Raw genomic sequence first — 20,832 nt, 5'->3', positions numbered from 1 at the left:
CCTGTGGCAATGAGTTCTGTAATTTGGTTATGTATTGGGTTTTTTTCTTCTTTTGGATTTTTTTTTTAAATACCACTTCCTTCTGTTTTTCAACTTTCTGCCTGGTAATTTAGCTGGATGCTTCTTGTGTTTCAAGTCCTAATCCAGTCCTTGTTCCTTTCTTTATGCCAGCGAGCGTTCTGCAGATTTCTGTCATAAACTTCTTCGGTCTTCAATAGAAAATTGGATGCATCTTTTTTCCAAACTTAACTTTCTTTTTTTGCAGGAGCCGTTCTCTGTGCCTTGCATAATCCCACTGAATCATTTTAGAAATGGGAGAGGAATGAACAGAACGTACTCAATGCATGGGTATGCCATCGATTTATAAAGCACTGTGATATGTTATGTTTGGTGGAGTTTTTTATCTTTTATTCCTTTCCTAACGGTTTCTAATCTTCCGTTGTGATGTTTTTAATCACATGGAACAAAATTTACAACCCAAGCACTGTCTTATTTCTTGTTTACCTTCTGAATATCCACTACCCTACCACTAGTTATTTTTTCAGACAAAAATTCCTGAGAAACAGTAATAAGTAAACTCCTTTGTAGTGATTTCACAATTTTGATGAGAGATGGGACAGTCCAGAAAACATCTCTTGCTTTTTTAATTTAAACTACCTCTTTTTGATCTGTGTTACTGGTATTAGCTCTGGTCTCACACATTCCACACATATTTCTCAGGTGAAGCAATGTTTGAGCATTGTAATACGCTGCTGGGATGGACAGTATGGTTTCCTTACTCTCTCCCACCCCGGAGTTATTTTTCTCAGCTGTCAGCTGCAGTGAGCCGGAGCACTGTATCACAGAAAACTCCTCACGCATGAGTTGCAGTGTGATCAGCGGAGTCAACAGTGGAGGCTAGAGAAGGAGTACCTTTGTGATTTATTCATTTTACTAGGCGGTAGACTCATTAAGGTAACATGAAATGGGGGTGTGCTACTGCATTTTGCTCAGGTACTATTGTCTTTATGCCTAGGCAGCAATTGGTACTGCAATACCCATTCTGATTAGAAAAATAAGCTTCCTGCTTGCATGCCAGCCACTGCCTGCCTGCCTCTCTCTGCTCTTCCCAATGAGACTTTATAGTTTCTTGGGCACTCCTGCAAGCTGGCTTTGCCTCTCAGTGTGAATCCTTTTGTAAGTGCAAGCCAATACCCTTATTTATGCATGCCGCAGCTGATTCAGTACATCCTCTCTGTCTGGCTGATCTGGATGATGAGTGTCACGGTCTGATCATCAGGACTAGCTGCTCTTTACTGGCTCAGGTGCGGAGAGGTCTGGTGCCCAGTTTTTTAGGCAAAGGCGCTCTTGGACTCTTTCCTAGGGAATTGTGGTAGGTGTGAGAGGACTTCCCTGCCCCATGGAGCTGTGGGAAAGGCACTGGAGGTCCATCAGGTGTTGAAGGGCTTGGTTTGAATTCTCACTCTGGAATAGGTGTGCTCCCTATTGAATGAAATGTCTGCTAGCGGCCTTGACCCATTTCAGGCCTGGGTCAGGAGGTTTTTCTCTGTGGCTTGTAATAGGATTTGGACTAAGCTCTTGAGTAAGAGAGTTCAGTCTTTAGTGAAGATGTACTTCTGGTGCATATTTTGGCACATGCTGCTTCCAGTAGTTTTCTCTCTTAGGAAATCTGCCCTAAAAAACAACTCGGGGGGGGGTGGGGGGGGGAGAGTTCTCTCAAGTGATGGCTAGTATTGCCAGTATCTCGAGCCCTTGCATTTCGTCTGTAGTGAGGGGTGGTTGCTGGTGCTGCCATGGAGCCAAGAGCATGACAGAAAGTTTGAAGACTTGTGGGAAGTTTCAATGCTGAAACTAGTTACTTGAAAATAATTTAAAAGGTATTCAGACAATCTTTAGAAATTCTGTGAAAGTAGAAGAGACTGAATTTTGCACAGTTTTATACAAATAGAAATGTTTTCAAAGGTAGAGGAGACTTGAGATCTGTAGCGGCTACTCAGTTTGACACTAAGAGTTGTACTGTATAAATGATAAAATACTTCATTGGTGTGTCCATTATGACCACTGGCATGTTTCTGCAAGCACTGTAGATTTTTAAATTTTGCTAGGAAGGCAAAGCCCTGAAAAGTCTCCGCAAAAACACTAGCCTTCTCTTTTATTTGGTGTACAACCTGCAAAAACATGCAGAATTCAAAGGAATTTTTTTCCTGTGTGTATATAGAGCCCAAGTTATCTTCTCTGGGACTGTCTCACTGGACGACAGTCTGGGTGAATCACAAAGCTTTCCTTCACCAAGGAGCTCTTAGCAAAATAAATTCGTTCCAACTGCTGGTGACACCAAATGCTTATGGAGGAAAAGTGGTATACAGTATTGTCAGTAAGGAGGGGGATGGTAGTGACTGGCTGATATCAACTCATTGTAATGTTTTGTGTTAAAAGAATGTTTGGGAAAGAGAAGCAGTAGGCTAAGGCAATGTATTGATTAGATTATTACAGAGTACATTAACATGGTCCTTGAAATTTCAGAGACACTTAAGCAAGGATCTTGTATCTCTAAAAATGTAGCTGAAAGATGTTTTTGAATTTTCTCATCTTTGCGTCTTTACTCAGTGTTAACAAATTTTATTTAAGTTTGAATCCTTCCAGTTTTAAAAGCTAAGTTTTAAAACATGTTTATCTCCTTTTCCCTGACTGCAGCACAGATGAGATTTTTGTATTTTGTATTTTAGTCTGGATTGATATTTGATTGATTTATCCAGTACTTACAGGCTTTCACCTTATTTTTTCTTAAGCGTTTTTCCTCCATGGACATTAAAATACAATTTTCTAAATAGTGGGGAAGAGTTTTGTGGGTTTGGGGTTTTTATTTTGGTTTTGTTTGATTTTCATGGGATTTTTTTTGGTTTGGGTTTTTTGTTTTGTTTTGTTTTTTAGGTAAAACAAATAAATGATCCTTATTTTGCGTGGTTTGTGGATAAACCTACGTTTGATGTTGCTGTTGTACCCAGTATGGAAGTGAACCTATCAAAGTTGCTTTGTGCAGACACTCTAACTTAGCATAACCCTTGTGAAAGATTTCTGTATATATATCGCTTATTTCGAGCCTTCCCTTTCAATCTGCAGGGGTTTGGCAGTGTATGCAAATTGCCCCTTTGATGTTTCTGCTGGGCATCTGAAGCCTGTGCCAAGTGGCCCCCTTCTAAAGCGTTTTCCTAAGAAAAGCAGTGATTGTGCTCCCTCTAATGGCAGAAGGCGGAATTGTTGAATGTTACTTCATCGATCGTGTCTGAGAGCACCAAACCTCAGATTTAAAGACATTATTTAGGCGCAGTGCAAACATTTACTCCATTTAGCCATAGCTGGAAGAAAAAAAATATCGTTCTGTATCTGTCAAATATAAGACAATTAAATCTGCTTGTTCTTACGACTGTCTGTCCTGGGCATGTCTTACAGGAACAACAGAGGAAGAATGGCCTTTTTTTCCCCTCTTTAAATAACCTCCCCCCCCCGACACTTTGATTCACAGTATAAGACCCTGTGTTTTGGTGTGCGATCCATGTCACAACAGGTTTGGAAGATATTTGTTAATCTTACCAAATGCTTACAAACACCCAAGGGGTGGTTGACTAATCAATGTCAAATAAGGGGAGCCCCTATAGTGCTGAACTGCTGGTCTTGGCTGCCCTTAGGGATCCTTGCTTACCCTCTTAGTGCCTGATGAAAAGCATCTCCAACCTTGTCTTCCCAAGGGTCATGAAAGGTGAGATAAGAAATCAGGGAGCAGGCATGAGAAATGTTCATGGTCTCCCTGCCCACAGGAGACTCCCTGGAGTTTTTTTTGCCTGCAGAGAGTAGCCAAGGGAAGAAAAGGATGGACGTTGAGACATTCGTAGGCTGCTTGTGCTGCTGCTGAGGTAGCTCCTAACTTGTGATTTAGTAGTGAAATAATGATGTGCAATAATTTAGAATGGTCTCTCTTTCTTCTAGTTGTAAACCTCCTTTCTTGGGAAGGAGAGGCAAGATATCTTGCTTTCAACTTGCTGGATTCTGTCCATGTTTAGGTGGCTTGAATACAGGAGACAACTGTTGCTGCAAATGCACAACTCTTCTAGTCTCCTACCATCATTTCCATCTGTGCCAGTAGCAACTCTGTATAAATCCTACAATACTTATGCATACAGAGAACTGAAATGGTCCTAGGAGCCATTTCTAGGATAAAGAATAGGAAAAGCTTCAGGCAAACATGCCAGATAGGGTTTTTTGGGTTGTTTTTTTTTTATTTTATTTTATTTCATGAAACTAGATGAGCCTTGGTTTTTTTTCTCCCTGTCAGTTCTGCCACAATGATACTTCTTTTTCTTTTGAAAGGGATGCATAAACATTTTTAACTGTGTTGCTGAGTTAACCAGTCAAGATGAATGCTGCAGAATTTGTAACACTAGCGTCACTGGAGAGGAGTCACTGCATCATAGGCTTTTTAAATATAGTTTGCAAGTACGAATTCAGTTCTGCAGTTTTTAAGCTGCTTCAAAAAGCAAAACTGGATACACCGATTCAAGCTCACACCTGCTTTCATACCTGCTGACTTGTACCAGCAACCTGAAACAAGATGTGTCTCATCTACTAGGGAACAAAGCTGTATTTTTTTTTTAAGTGACTAAATAGTCCAATACTTTTGAAGTTCTCGGCACTGTGGAAAAATTATGGCACTTATTTAAGGGTTTGAATATGCAATTAAGCATCTAATTTTAAACCTGCACACTCAATAATATTGGACTTTGCTACAAAGTTATTTCCTTTTCATGGTATCTGCCAGCTGCTGAAGTATCCATTAGTACGTTTGACATATTAATGCATTCTAGTAATGGAGGTACCTGATCAAGCAGCAGCCAAATGGTCACAAAATAGATGTCCAATGTGAAGTCAGAGACTGCAATAAACAAGGGAAAACAGCTTGCATTTATCATGTACTGAGTGAAATCCCTATCTCCCATCTGACTTGAAAAACTGGACCCAGTTGGTGGAGACTTTATAGTCTTAGGACCCAGCATCCCCTCTCATCAACTACCACATGCATTATTTTCTTCAGTCTTCTTGAAGCTTTTTCCTCCCTTTCTCAAAGTCATTTTTTAAAGGATTGTAGTATGTTCCTGTAATTCTAAATAAGCATACTCTGACTTGCTCATAAATTAAAATCAAATATATAGCTATTACCAATACACTCTAGCATACTTGGTTATAACAAGATACAAGTCTTTCCCAGTTACTGAGTGGAGCTTTCCCCCTTATCTTTGAGCTGATCTGAAGCAGTGAAAGTAGCTGTGTACTCTCTGTGCACACTGTATTACTGTGGGTACCCCCCAGGTATTGCAGTTGCTGGTCTTTGCTTTACGGTGTTGCATACCTCTCACTCACTTGCCAGATTCTGTACACTAGATGCTCATTGAGATGTCATTTGAATATAGTCCAGTTATTCCCAGTGGGGAGGTTTGTTATCAAATCAGCAGGAAAAGTGGCATTCTCGGCTCCAGCAGATGCACAAATGTCATCCAGTTTGTACTGATCTGTTGAACAGCAAATGTATAATACAAAGGACAGTCAGAATGTTACGAGACAGGCTTTTAACATGACGGAAACTATCTCAGTATTTAATATGCTGAGAAGACAAGCTAATCACAGAAGACTTGTCTAGATGTCTATGTTCCTTTGAATCCTTAGGTATTTTGTAGATGCTGATGGCCAGTGTGAACTTTAAATCAATTTATTGTGCATGTTTACATATGCAATAAAACCCTTTGCCATATCATTTAACTACACAGAGTGAATTGTTGACCATGAGCTGATCTGACCTTTTCAGGTCTAATCAAGAATCTGAAATACTATTTCAGCCTGTCAGCTCCAGTAATATGCAGTAAGAGTATCTGGATCTAACTGAAAATGTCAGATGCGCTCTAATATGCAACCCATCAAAGTTATGAGGCATATGAACGAAGAACTGGTTAAGAATATAAATCTGTAACATCCATGGTGCATCTCAATTACTTAGATAAATTGTTCTGCCATTGATATGGGCTAGCTAAAAACATGCACTAAAAGCAATTCTTTGGAATACATATGAGATGTACAGCCGCTTAAATATTAAAATGATCTTGAAAGAGAGGTGATAACACCAGGTTAGAATATTACTGGAAAAAAACAGTGACCATTTAGAATACCAGTGCTCTAGTTAAAGTCTTGCTAGCTTTGTTGTGTGGTAATACAAGATTAGTGATCTCATGTAAGCTCAAAATTTTCCTTTTTAATTTTAAGAATTTGCCACTTGTGAAGTTTTTACTCTTTCCAGAAATAATCCATTATATAAGCTGAGGTGTCCTTATCAATCTTATTTGTGTTGAATTTAATATTAAGCATTTTTCATAGTCTTGTGCTTCTTATGGAAAAAGTCTACTTCTATTTTTAAAAGCTTTCTAAAAAGCAACACTGTTATCGGTAGGTTATGGTGTTTAATGAGGTTTAATTTCTTTGTTTTCTTTGTCTCATCTTTGAAGTTTCTGTTCCTGGTATTTTACTGGATATTCAGATCTAGGATAAATCTGTGTTCAGTAATTATTTATCAAGCATGAGACCAATTATTCATTGGTATAATTTCTGTATGATGAATTTAAATTTGGGTTAAAGTGGATGGGCACAATGAAAAGCAACTTTGTATCCTAGGAAAATGGTATTTTGTTAGCTAAACAGTCTATCAAGATTGTTTAATCTTAAAGCAGTTGTTACACTAAAATGGAGTTGGTTTTTAATCTAATCATGGGTAGTTTGTGCAATTTGAAGCATTATTAACTGAATTGCTACTATTAGTAAAATGTTGTTGGAACTAGAATTAAAATGAACTACGGGAAGCGTTGCTGAACCGATAACTTTGCATTAAGGAATAGCGTATATTTTAAACCTACCCAGTTAATGCTATTTGAACTGTTCTTGTGAGGCAATGCTGCCCTCCCCTGGTATGCTGCAGAAAGTAGGAACTTTTATCCCAGTCCAAGCGAGTTCTAGGGCTTCCTATTAAAGAGAAATTGCTGAATTGTTGAAAACGGTGGAAAAAAATGCTCTTAAAAAGACCACTATGTGCCTTCTCTATTACAAGACACACAAAAAAAGTAGTGGAACAGGCTTTTGTGCGGTGCTTCTCTGTATGCATGGTGCAGATGTAGATGAATGTACAAATAATATACAGGAATATACTGTGATCACACAAGACAACAAATTGAGGGCTGAATTAAGTTTGGGTGGCAATTTGGAGCATGAATTGAAGACAAAATAAACAGATAGTAGGTAGCTGCTGAAAGTTAGTGGAACTGATTACAATAAACTTTTGTTTAACAGTATAGTTTTGTCTTGTATATAATGTTTAGAGATTTATCAGTAATGTTTACGTGTTCAATTCTGCAATAGAAAAGTAAATGGGACCATGGCCAACAACTTGTATGGGAATAGCATTAGCTCTTGTGCAAATGAAGCAATAGCAAAATTGCCACCTTCTGTCAGGGGCTATTGATTACAAAGATACCACCATAGGCTCAGGAAGTCCCTCCACTGCACATTCCTAAGGGCTGAAGAAGGTAATCCAAGGAAATATTACAATTGCATGGTCTATTCTTAATATATTTTTTCAGACATCTGTTATTAACCACTGCTGGAAACAGAATATTGGGGTAGAAGGTTCTTTAGATTGTCCAGCTATGGCTGCTGTCTGTTAAATAAGCGTGTTGCTATTTGCTTTAATTTTGTCTTCCTTCTCTTTCTCTAGAAAAATAGAAAAAAATAGAAAACTGCTAGGCAGTTTCACCATAGTCCAGATAGCAGAAAGAGATGGGGCTTGTTTCAAATACAAGAATTTTAGTTCCCACATCTGACTCCAATAAAGTGTGTGTGTATGTGTGATAGGGCCTGTTTTTTTCATTTGTTTTTAAGGTAAAAAATATCCCTTTGTTTTTATAGTTAAGATTTTTCTAATTGCTGGACAACTTGCAAAGCACACAACTTTTCTTCCTGTGGCATATGACTTGACTTCTGTTTTGTTAGCTCCTCATACCTCTTAATGCATTGGAAATCACCTAACACTAGAGAAAACTGGAGAGAGTATGTTAAAGTCTCTGGTTCGTGCATTTCTTCATGTCTTCGATGTGAACAGATTGCCAGATTCAGGATCAGGAGGGAGTTGTTTTCCCCAGACTGGTTTGCCTGAGGACTTTGCTTGAGTGTGAGTTCTTGCCTACTACTTAGGGTCAGGTCACTTGGGGGATGTTTTAAGAACTGCACAATATAATAAAATGACATTCCCAACCTGATCTGCTCTGGTCCAGCAGCATGTTACAGTGGTGGTGGCTGTTGGTATTTTACTACTACCTTTTATACTAAGGTCCTAGGAGTTGTTTTGTGTCTATGGTGCCTGACCGTGCACAGAGCAGGCATGGACCATTTTGAACTAGACCCCAACTACTCAGTTACCTGTGACTGTGGCAGATGGGAGCCGAAGATCCCAGTGGTCCTTCACAGGCTTCTGTTTCTAAAGTGACTTCGCTGACTGCAGAATAGTGGTATATACCTTCATGCACGTAAGCTAGTAGGTTATAATAAGCAATCCTTTTGAGAGCTAGCTGTAAAACCACTGCAAGTATGGCTCCATAATAGTTAAAGGTGAGCTAAATCAACACTGAGATGCCTCATTCTGCCTTTCCCTTTGTGGCACCCTGCCACAGCAAAACCAATTTTATATTTCTTTTTTTGTTAGATTAGTATTCTGTCAGTGTAGCATCCCAACTCAGCTCATCAAATGGTTATGTGAATGGCAGTGGTGTCATTCCTTGACCTACAACGAATGTATGAGGTCTAAGACTGTGTAACATTTTCTTTCTTTTCCATAACTTTTGCAGGTACTGGGGCTGCTGGTGTGGACCCTTATTGCTGGAACAGAATACTTTCTATACCCAGCCTTTGGCTGGGTGATGTTTGTGGCTGTGTTTTACTGGGTTCTCACCATCTTCTTTCTGATCATCTACATGACAATGACCTACACCAGGATCCCCCAGGTGCCATGGACCACAGTGGTAAATACACCCATTCTTTGTTGTTTCAGGTTTGCCAAGTTATGAAGCAAATAAAATATTGATGCATTCTGTGGGTGTAGTTAACCAACTGTACTTGTGCTTTTTGCAGATTTTTCCCTAATTACTGTGTGGCTGCATACCTGCAGCGTTTAACCTTCATACTACCCAGATACTTTTAAAAAAATTCCTATGATGTTTCACTGTTTTGTTCAGCGGTTGATGTAGTGACTTGATTTTTAATAAAGTGCATGTGACTGATACTTATGCACAGTGGCCTCTTTTTCTCCCCGTAGTGATTACATCCCATGAAGAATGAGTCTGTTGCTGCCTCTGAGCTAACAGACATGGCCATATGGCTTAAGCAGCAGAAATCCCTACTTGAATCAACACCATGAATTGGAAGTGGGGCCCTGGCTCTTAAAACATGAGTCTTCCTCCACTAAAGTAAAAGCAAAGGTGGTTCAGAGGTAGCAACAGTCTGACAATCCATATATGCCCTACTGTGAAAATGGTGCTGAAAATTAGTGTTGTATATATGTAAAATATGTGCCATGTAATCCTTTGCTTTTAGCTCAAGACTTAATGCAAATCAGATAAACAGCTAATGTAATTACAGAAAAATTTCACAGGCACTTAAAATTCAGGTCCAGTTTTTGTGGTTTGAACAAACCTGGCTAGCTGTACCTCTCAACAGTATATTTTTACATGATTTTCATAACAAGCTGATGTTCAGGGTAATAGATCCTAAAAGTCACTGTCATCTCAGCCAACTGGCTATTTGTGACCATCCAAGAATTATTATGAATTTTAGCTTTGCATTTGTCTGATACAGTGAGATACCGTTCTTTTTTTTTTTACTAGCTAAATAAATATTATTGACTAGAATTCTGTTATTTTTATGATATAATATATTTGACTTCCATCTTGCAAACAGCTTGTTATCAGCTATGTTGTGTATGTGACTAAAATTGAATACTCTTCTTTTCATCTTCCCATTTGCTGCTGTAATAAATACCGAGCTATAGCAATTATTAATAAGAACAACCAGGATTATGTTCAGATAGCTTCTCTGTTTTCAAGTTTCATGACCAGCAATTACCATTAAGGCTGTAACACTGCTACAGAAATGTTGGATTGTTTCAATTACAGCAGTAATTGTGTCTGGGTACATTTAAAGGTGTGTTTTGGTTTTTTTTTTCCCATTGCGTTAGATGTAAGTTAAGTACATTTAAAGGGAAAGCATCTTTGTATCCATTTGGATACAGCGTTAGTCATTACCTCTCTTTCATCAGTTTAAAACTATTATCAGACAACAGCTGCACATAAATGAGTTGCCCCTGATAGTGGTAGACAAGCTGGAGTATTTGATTTGTTTCTGCGTCATATTGAGTATATTTCTTGCTCCGAGTTCCAAACATATTGTAGATATGATTACATAAATGTAGGTCCAAAAGGTAGTCTCCTATTATAGTAAAGGATAATATGAAGAGAAAATAAATGCATAATAAATAAAAGATGCTTGCATTTTAGCTTATTTTGCCCTAAGCTATGAAAAATGCTGTTGGGAATAGCCTTTGAATTGGATCTCTGCCACTCCTGGCTGGCCAAGAGGAATGTTGGATCTCTTTTCAGCTAGATGTTGTTAATGTCTTCATTCAAGAGAGCATGACACGCACCTTTTTGAGTGATACACACCTTTTTGAGTGAGTGAGTTTATACCCCACTTCCTCCTATTCTCTGAAGTATCCTGAATTTCAGTCTCTGCTAGTTATTGCTCTGCCTCCTTAGGCGACAGTTAGCTCAAACTGTGCCTATTGTATGCAGGATCCAAAATTACATCTGGACTTCTCTGTCATAAATTCACTTTTTGCAGGTTAAGCACATTACCAAATTGCTTAAGATGCAGTTACTTTTACTGCAAATTAACCCAAAGGACGTGCTTCAGAACTGACTCTCCTTAATAGTGCAAGTTCTTTGCTAAAACAATCAATGGAAGCTTTTAAAATCTGGTAAATTTGAATTTAAGAAGCAGATGGTAATTTAGCATGAACCATTTGGTTTGAGTAATATATTGGCAGTAAAGGCCCAATCAGCTTGCATTGCATTCCATCTTCCCCAACAGTGTTATTTCCCAGAGCAGCACTTCTCAAAAATTGTGTGCTTTTTTCTTTTCTACATGACAAGATATTGCAGGGATTTGTAGCTTTCCAGGGTAATTGAGTCTTTTTGGAACAGTAAGTCTAAAAATAACAACAACAAATACTCTAGACAATCAAATTTGGAGTTTGAAAATCAGTGCTTTACAGAAGTTCACCTGAACCTGGCAGTTGTTGGCATCTTATCCTAAAACTGACAGTTTGATATTTTATTATTGTAATGCCCAGATAAAACAAGAGAGGTGAGATCTGTGGATAGACATAATACTTCTTATTAGATCAACTGATATACGTGAGATAAACCCCACTTATAAATAAGCGTATGAATCAAACTTCAAGTGCCAGGCCTTGGACTCCATTTGAGTGCTGAGGCACTGCCCATGGTTCCCTGTGGAATGGTGGGTAAGTGGCTCTTTTCCAAATGCCCTCAAGTTGCAAGGACTTAGGAACCACAGGAGGACGGACGTGCATGCCCTTCAGCCTGCTCTGAAAACTGTAAGAAGGTTTGTTGCATGGGAAGGGGTGACCTGAAGACTGACATGTTGACAAATGACAGCACAGCATGCTGTGCTCTGGAGAGGCCTGCAGTTGAGAAAGCTTGTGTTTGGGGAATGGCTTCCCTTCAGAAAGTTTTGAACCCTGTGTGTCACGGGAGCCTGTGACAGTGAGCCAGAGTCCATCAAGTCTGAAGTAAACTCTGCCAGAACCAAATGTCCTGGCAATGGATGTGAGCAGCTTCCATACCAACCACTTCAAGCTGTCGATCCATGCTTTGGTGCACTGAGGGAACTGCTGATGTGGATACAGCTGTTGTTGCTGCCTTCTGAACTTCTTGGGCTGCAGCTCTTTTTTTTAAGATTCTGCCAGAGTTAGTGACTAGTGAATTCAATAGAGAATAATTGGCATATATTCCTAGCATCCACTGGGTCACACATGGCAATTAGTAAGTTGTAGCTGCACCAGTATGGCAACATTTAGAGACAACTGGGACAGCAGAGTTAAGGGCTATGATATTTGTGTCACACTCTGGAGTGCAAACATGGGGCCAGAAGCTGAAGGGAGCAGATCATGTACAACATTAGGATCTAAACTGAGTTACCAATTCCTACAGTTGTAACTAGGTGCAAAGCATGTCATGGGTATTCCACTTAAACATGGCACCAGTGAACTAAAAGTATATTTTATGGCCAAATTCATATGCCTTAGACAAGTAGCAGGGTGGAGTTTAGGGGGATTTTCTTTTTAAATAAGAATGAACTTCCTATAGCCATGACCAAGCAGTGAGTAAGTAAAGGACAAAGTATTGAACTTACTTTAAAAAAAACCCTCATACCTTTTTATCTTTTTATCTTCTTATCTTCTTAGACTTCCATTCTCCCTTCATTTCTTGTTCTCTCTCACATGCAAAACCCGAACAAACTGGTTTTGTTTGTTCTCTGTAGTGTTGTGTGAGATCAATATTGCCTGCTTTGCTTCTTTCTTAGTAATGAACATAGGTACCCTGAGACATTAACTATGCTTCTTGGAAGAAAAAATGCAGCATCTACCATGGATGGGTCTTGATGACCCATGTAGTCCATTCAGACTGTTCTCCTCCTTGGCTTTATCTCTTTCTTTCTCCTCTCAAAAACAAGCAAAAGGGAAAGGTGGAAGAATACAACTGAAAAAATTACACCCTCTTTATCTCCTTCAGAAGTGGAGAAAACAAAGTTTTGGAAGCTTTATATTCTTCATATGCCATGAGTTATTGATTCTTACAGTGTATCTTTGTGTAGATTAGAAATGTAATCAAATTGCAGTGTTGTTTTGTTTTGTTTTGTTTTTCACATAGTGTCATATTCTTGCTGCCTAACACTTAGATTGTGATAACCAAACCGTGTCCTTATTTTCATGTTTGGAAGATCACAGCACACCAGTTTTAAGACTTTTCTGGATTTAGTGTGATGGAGAGAACAGTTTCTCCAAAATGTGCTTTAATGTTTATGGATCTTCAAAATAAAATTAAATTTTAATCTTGCACATAGAAATTTGGAAGAAGGTAAAAATAGTTAAGAATCACATTTCTTGTGTACATAGCATGCGTATGTTATATTTCAGAGGAGAGTTTTGTAATGTTGGAATAGAAAATGGTAAGAAATGCATGTGCATATTAATTGTTTGTTTTTTCAATAGGGTCTGTGTTTTAATGGAAGTGCCTTTGTTTTGTACCTCATTGCTGCCATTGTAGATGCATCTTCAGTTACCAAAGAACTGGACAGTCACAATTACAACAGCTGGGCAGCTTCTTCAGTGAGTTTATTTTTTGTTTAAATAAGTTCTGTGTCCCATAAAGTTATATCAAAAGAAGGCTTGCTGGGAGTGCGGGTTGAAATGCACACACTCTGGATTTTGAAAAGCTGCAGGCTGGTGTAGAAGCTTATACACAAAACCTATACGTAGCTGTAATTTAGTTCATAGTTTTTGGAGGTGACTAGAAATTCCACCAGGAGATGACAGCCACACCAGAAAAGGCTGTAGTGTTTTTAAGATCATACTGCTTTTCCCCTCCCCTGCCCCCACTTATTACCAGCTCTCTGGCAGAGGGTATAGCCTGCACATCAGAGTAGACAAAACAGGTTGTGTGAGCACCAAGTCACCTCAATGCACTTGGACAACTTCAAAAGCAGTTTAAACTAACTCAGCTAACTTTGCACATATGTGGATAAGATGCATTCAGCTTTTTGTGGGCTGAGCCATATACATAGCACCTTTGGGAAGGTCCTGAAGCGGTATTGCTGTTTCTACAGTGATCTTCCTGTTACAGCCTCAGCTTTTGATAGTCTTTCTTCTGAGTTGGGTGGGCAATGCCTGAAAAATCATGTAACTTCCCAGTGTTTTAAAGTGGATGCAAATCATTAATTAGTCAGACATTACTGTCTTACTACTTAGATTTGGAAATCCAAAGCAGTCAGGCAAAGTGCGTGAAAAACAACTTTTTTTTTCTTAAAGAGCCATGTCACTTTCTGAGTAGGTGAATGCATTGTCTAGCTAAGTTAAGGGAGTTGTAAAAGAACTTTTTGCATGTTGTGGCAACAGTAGTCAAATTCAATTATATACAGTAATTCCAAATTACAGCTACTTTGCTGACTGTTTGTACTTCTGCAGTTGTCCTCTCTGGACTATTCACAGATCCTGTCTTCTGTCTGAAGTTTATTGTATACAGCCATGAATGCAGAGACTTGAACACCCGCTCTGTTTTTGTCTTGGGAATTGGATAACTATGTCCCTGTCATTTCAGTGGTGTTCAGGGGCTTCTCCCCTTGGCAGTTTGTAACTATTGATCTGTTACTCAGCCACTGCTGTTGACAGGATCCTGCTTGCTGCTAGATAAGCTTCCATGCTGATTCAGGTTTTATGCAAAATGCATGAATGCTCAGTGTCTCATGGGATGTTTGGAATCTCTTCTAATACCTCCTAATAGTGTTTATCTAATGCACTGTCTAAATAAACTATTAAATGTAGATTCCTGCTTTCTGAACCCATTAAGGGTTTCATGGATAGACGTTTGTGAAAATTTAGCAAATCATCTATCCCCAACAGTCTTTTTATGTTAGAAAGCTTTTAGATGGAGCTTTTATTTCATAAGAAACAAAAAATATTGGAAAAGAAGAATGCTACAACTTTCTATTGTAATAATATTTTACACCATCATCTACAGTTTTTGGTGCCACAGATTAAATTTACATTAGACAAGACTCACCAAGAGCCCTCTGTTGGAAGGCTTAGTTTTACTGCCTCTAGGCATGCTTAGTAGTGCCTTGCTCTCAGAGCTGAAGTGCCTACCCAGGCCAATGATGGTATATAAGCAAGAAACACTGGTAGAATCATAAAATATTTTTAGGCTGGAAGGGACCTCTGGAGGTCATCTGGTCCAGCTCTTTCCCCCCTTAAAGCAGGGCTAACTCTTATCAGGCTACCAGGGCCTTGTCCACTTGAGTTTTGAGTATTTCCAATGATAGCTATTCCACAACGCCTCTGGGCCCCTGTTGCCATGTTTGATTACTCTCCCTGTGATTTCCCACCCCCTCGTCAATACCTAATTGAAATTTCCCTTCCTGTAACTTGCATTTGTTCCCTCTTGTCCTATCATTGCTCACCTCTAAGAAAAGTAGTGTTAATCCTATTTGCAGTGTCAGCTTTATTTGGTTCAGTTACCAGCACAAAACATTCTGGTCTTATCGTAAGACCATTTTGAACATTGTCTATGTTCAAAATGCAGTGATTAACAGGAACTTAACCACTGGCACTGAATTGGACTTTATCAGTACAACTGAAATAGTTCACAGCTGTTCTTTGGTTTCTGTGTGTGTATGCTGCAAGGACTGTAGAAGCAACACCACTGATATGTGTAGTTTTAATCTTTAAACATAAAATAAATCTGGCCTGCTACAGTAGGCTTATTCTGTAATCAATTTCTGACAAAGTAGTAATATCTCAACGTAGTTGCTGTTGCTGTTACTTGCAGCTTGAGGACCTCTGGAGCTGGTAACCTAATCGGTACTGCTGTTTGAGAACATGTCTGGGCCTGCATTTTAAATCCAGGTTTTCTCTGTAAACAAACCTGTTGGGATGCACAGTGTGCCATACCGAGGTACAGGTGGGCTGTAGGCAATTTCTGGAACATAGCAGCAGTGCAGGAGTGTTAGCTTGAGCTCGCACTGTCCCATGGACTACCCCTCAGTCTTTACCAGCAATTGATGTTAAAAGCAGCAAGTATAGGATTGGTGGGAGTCTAATCTATAAGACCCACACTGAGGCAGTATAATGTGGAGATATGAGTTGAAATGTGCCATGTTTTGTCTGCTTCTAGACCCATATTTCTAAGCAGAATATAAACTTACTTACACAGTGTTGACTGTGATGGCCACACAAGTACAAGGAGGTGAAAGAGTGCCATTTTAGTCAGCCTGCTATTTCTCCTTTTTCCAAGTCCCATAACTATTTTTTCATAGAAATGACAGTGCTCTCAAATATAATTTTTTTTCCTAATATGTTTTTTTTCCCCCTTCTCTCTACAGTTCTTCGCCTTCGTGGTTACCTCCTGCTATGCTGGAAATACGTATTTTAGCTTTATATCTTGGCGATCGCGAACTTTGCAGTAAATATTTTGTTAAAATGAATTCTGTAGTATAAAATATCTTGAGGACTATACTCTTTTGACAAAAGCCTGGAAGAGAGATGAGGTCTTTTTGAACATTTCTGTTAGAATTGACACAATATATTTTAAGCTGAGATTATATGATTATTTATAATACCATTCCATCTTTAGAGACATCTAACACCGACTTTGTACTGTACAATAAAATTTCATACTGCTTCTTTTAAAATTAACATCATATTTTTCTAGACATTGTATAGATGTTATTACTAAACCTTTAATAAATCTTACTCAGACAATGTGCCAATTTTGTAAATGTAACTTTTTAAATGTTGCAGGTATACTTTTGATACTGAATGCTACAAATCAAAACTAAGATTGATACTGTCTCATTATTATGTATAAAAAGTGACATTGTGCAGAAAAAAACCCACCCAAAACATTAAAAGTAAATAAATAAATGACCCAGCTGTGCATATTCTGTAAACTGAGAGTAAAAGGTTGCTTTTTAAATTTCTTTTTCAGAGTAAAATATATACTACTAAGAATTCTGATGATCCTGTCAGTTGGCACATTCTAACAGCTTCTCACAATCAAGAGATTGCTTTTGGAACCTGTTACTGTAGCACTGAAGCTCATTGAAGGAATGTTGTGCCTGAAACACATTATTTTAACAGGTTTCTCAAATCCAGCAGGCTCTGGGGCATAAGTCTAGACAACACTCCCTTAGTACTCAGTGTTTAACCTACTGAGAATATCACAAAACACCTGCTAAAGGTAATAAATTTTGTTTCTCAGGGGACTGTGTTTTTCTCTTTTCTCCTCAGATTAGGCCATCAATCTGTCCTAATTAAAATCTGGGCTTCTAAATTCTATTAAATGATATAAAGATTAAATCCATAGAATTGTCAAGACACCAGTGCTAGAAACAAAGAATTATTCCCTCCTTTCTTGTCTACTGGCATCATCTGAGTTGTTAGTTTAACAAATGAAGTTTTTAATTTGACACTCATATTTAAATATCTTTGAGTCAAGCAGAAATATGACAAGATTATGACTGTCAAAACAGATACCTTTGAAAATTACTTTCAGATACAAATTACCTAAGGAAATTTTTTTTTCTAGGAATTATATGGAGAATTGTGATTGTTTTATGATATTATTTAAAGTTTTTCTCATTTAAGTAACTGCTGGGAAATCTTTTATTCCTGGATTAAGAAGATTTGGACTCTCTTCTAGTCTTCAAAAACTTAGCTGGACAATTCTATATGGTAGTAGAGAAATCTTACTACTTAAAAAAACTTCTTTATTTCTCCCTGTAACTAAATGGTGTGTGCTTACTTACATGCATGCCCTGCAGCAAAGAAGATTTATCAGCAGCCAGCTAATTCTGTTTTCAGTCACATTGTTTTGTTCTTGATTATCTGTTGGAGTCACAGGATTTCAGTGTAAGGGAAGCCAAGATATTATTTTAAAACCTATATTTGTCTGCAGATTGCATCTGGCCTGTACAACAAAGGTCAGGCTGTCTGCTGCTTGCTAAAATTACCCAGTTGTGAGAATGAAGAAGGGCTACCAACTATGCATTTTATCTACACAGATAAAATGTGTCATTAAAATCTCATATGCTCTTTTCCATTGCTGGAAAAAAATCAAAGGCATAAAAATGATCCAAATGTCAACTGATAAAATGCGACTAGAAATATAGCCAGAATTAAAATCTCATCAGTAAAAATGCCTTCATAGTAATAGAAATTCTTTCTTAAATGATATTTAAGGTACCTATCTTAAGTCAAAAGAATGTGACTTTGCACAAATGTTTCATGATTTTGTGGTAACTGTGATGGTCTGGTCTAAAGTCATAACCCAGACGACATTTGTGGATAGAGGTAATAGGAGGGAGTAGAGCTAAGAGGGAGTAATGTGTTTCATCCAGTTTACCAAAAACTGTCGTGGAAACTGTGTTACATGTCAGAATAAACACATTTAACAAAGGACAAAACACTACTATTACCAGGTAAGGAATGATTCTGGCAAAATATCTACCACCTCTCTGAGTCCTCAGCGCTGATCCTCAAGGGAAGATGTGTGGCATGTCTTCCAAAGGCAAATCTGTGAGTTGAATCCTTAATTCTGAATTTTAAAAAATACGCACTAGGCAGAAATTTGCTTTAGGCTTGGCCCTGCTTATTTTCACAAACCATAACATATCTGCCTTACTCTTTCCTTTTAGAAAGATAATTATCTTGCTTCCCATGCTCTTTCTCATCTGTCTCATTTCTCAGCTGTTCCCCAGGTACCAACTGCCTGTTTTTCAAGCGTTCTGAATACCTAGTTAAAATTGGAGGAATTGGTACAAGCTGAGAATTACTTCTGAAGTTTGCTCCTCCTCTTTCAGGCCTGAAGAAAGGCATAAGCACCCAAAAGGTTATCGGTCCTTTATTAGTCTTAAATACTGATTTGCAAACTATGACTTTCGCCTTTGTATATTCTAATATTGATAAAGAAGATAAGCTAGCAGTGGTTTATCACATAACAATTAAAACAAGATTTGTGGCTGCAAGCATTGCTTAGTGTTCATAAGACTGAAAGAAACCTTATTTAAAGGAACAACTGGTAAGTGATGAAATCATTAGTGAAATTCTTAATACAGATATTTAGAAGAATAAATAAAATGCTAATCAACTGGCAAAATGAAGGTATTTGACATTATAAATAACTTGTGTCAGACAAACAGTCTCTGAAAAATCTAAGTCACCCACATACATAAGGATACTTGATGTCAACTTATGGCCATCAAATTTCATTTTCAAAGGAGTTGTCAGTACCTCATCATCATCATACAAGATGCACTTAACAAGATGAAGTAAATAGCATGAGAACTGTAATAAAAACTTCAAATTCAGCAGTGTTTTAGACTGACTTTGTGCCAGTGGTTTACAGAAGATGCCTGTATTTCTGAGTAGAAAGTATGACTGTTATTCTACTTGTAGTAATTTAAAGGTATGTCTATTTCACTGGACTGAACTCAGATCAGCAGGGCCCCAGTCATATACACACTTTCAAAAGAAGTTAAGAACTAAAGAACCTGAATCAGCAGGTAAGAAGAATATATTTCTTAATAGGAAGTACGGAAGTTGCTAGAACCTTCCTCCGCAGGGCTTACAAGAAACCTATAAATGTGCCTGCTTCTGAACTTGAAGTGTAAGGAGAAGAGGAAAAAAGAGAAGCAGCTGTTTAAAACAAACCAAACAAAAACTCTTTCTCAGCAGCTAGCATTTTACTCTTACAGAGACCGGCAATGTTGTAGCTTTGATATCTAATGACATGAGATAAAATTGGATGGGACAGGTAATATCTTTTATTGCAACTACTAGCTGGCTTAATAGAAGCCCAAAACTATGTAGTGCTTTAATCTATTACAGACCATTGCCCACACTGGCAAACCCTGTCTTGCTCGCGTAAATTGCTTGTGCTAGCCCCTTATTTGTGTTGGAGATCATCTGAACTTGCCCGTCTTCCCTCCTAAGACAATTTTAGTTTTATTAAAAACTAAATATGAACAGAACGCGCATCCTAACTGCAGAACAGAGCAGCAGAAGCTGGGGTTACTACTGTGATGAGTGCAAAAGCGGCACATGCCCAGCTCGGAGGCCTGCTATTACCTCACTTGTTTTGCTTTCTGACAAGTTTAAAAATAACTTGAGGAAACACATAGCTTCCTTTGCTGAGTTGTGTTAGTATCTCTGGACGATTTAATTCAAACAATGGGGCTGAGACATTTGGACAGTCACTGCAGTGCTGCCTGTCGCTGCCCATTTGGTGCAAATGTTATTTATTTCTTTTACGAGACCGTGAATCAGAAGGTTGGGGTTTTTTTGGCGAGAATGCACGTTGCGTGGGAAGATGCTGTTCGCAGCTGTACCTCCAACCGCGAAGCACCGCAGCAGCTCCCCGCCAGGGACGTCGCCGACCGACCTGTGCCAGGCCGAGGGGCCGTTTATCACCGCTGGAGTAAAGCCGCCAGCCGCTGGGGTGGCCGGTTCCGTGCGAGGCTCCCCTCCCGGGACCCCGCGGCGTACAGCCAGGCGTCCCTCTCCCTGCTTGGAAGCGTTCGCTTCGGCCTCTATTTTCACGTAACCCAGCTGCAAGAGGGGAGGAAGGGCCGGGCGTCCCGCTGCGGCCGCCGCTCCGGAACGGTGCTGCGGGGGGTGCCGGCTCGGAGCCGCGGCACGGCCACCCTTCTTCGCCTGCCCGAGCGGGGGCTCCTGCGCCCGGCTGCCGGGCTTCGTCCCGGGCCCGCCCTGCGCTGCCCGGCTGCGGCGGCCTCTCCCCCCCCCCCCCCCCGCGGGAAACCCCCCGCGGCTTCTCCTCGCCCGCCCCCTCCGTGGCCCCCGCCCCGCGGCCGCGCCGGCCGGGGAGCGAGGGCGGGCGG

The 20,832-nt window shown here is 39.3% G+C and overlaps 1 protein-coding gene and 1 long non-coding RNA gene across 2 annotated transcripts in view; one reads left to right on the top strand and one right to left on the bottom strand.

The window, feature by feature from the left end:
• The window catches only part of CMTM8 (CKLF like MARVEL transmembrane domain containing 8), a 36,641-nt gene extending 19,780 nt beyond the window's left edge, over positions 1 to 16,861 (top strand). Inside the window, exons 2-4 of the mRNA XM_069770704.1 lie at positions 8,931 to 9,104; positions 13,433 to 13,549; positions 16,318 to 16,861. Coding sequence (XP_069626805.1) covers positions 8,931 to 9,104; positions 13,433 to 13,549; positions 16,318 to 16,401 — 375 coding nt within the window. The 3' untranslated portion in view covers positions 16,402 to 16,861. The remainder of the gene's footprint in view (positions 1 to 8,930; positions 9,105 to 13,432; positions 13,550 to 16,317) is intronic.
• On the bottom strand, positions 5,453 to 20,737 carry LOC138682007 (uncharacterized). Its single transcript, XR_011322227.1, has 3 exons — positions 20,323 to 20,737; positions 6,951 to 7,056; positions 5,453 to 5,561 (listed from the first exon to the last, which is right to left on the bottom strand). It is a non-coding gene; the product is annotated as an uncharacterized lncRNA (long non-coding RNA).
• Between the last annotated feature and the right edge of the window lie 95 nt (positions 20,738 to 20,832).

This window comes from Haliaeetus albicilla, chromosome 2, assembly GCF_947461875.1.
Source record: "Haliaeetus albicilla chromosome 2, bHalAlb1.1, whole genome shotgun sequence".
NCBI classification, from domain to species: domain Eukaryota; kingdom Metazoa; phylum Chordata; class Aves; order Accipitriformes; family Accipitridae; genus Haliaeetus; species Haliaeetus albicilla.
The sequence above is the reverse complement of the archived record's forward strand: the minus strand, read 5'-3'. Positions and strand labels throughout refer to the sequence as shown.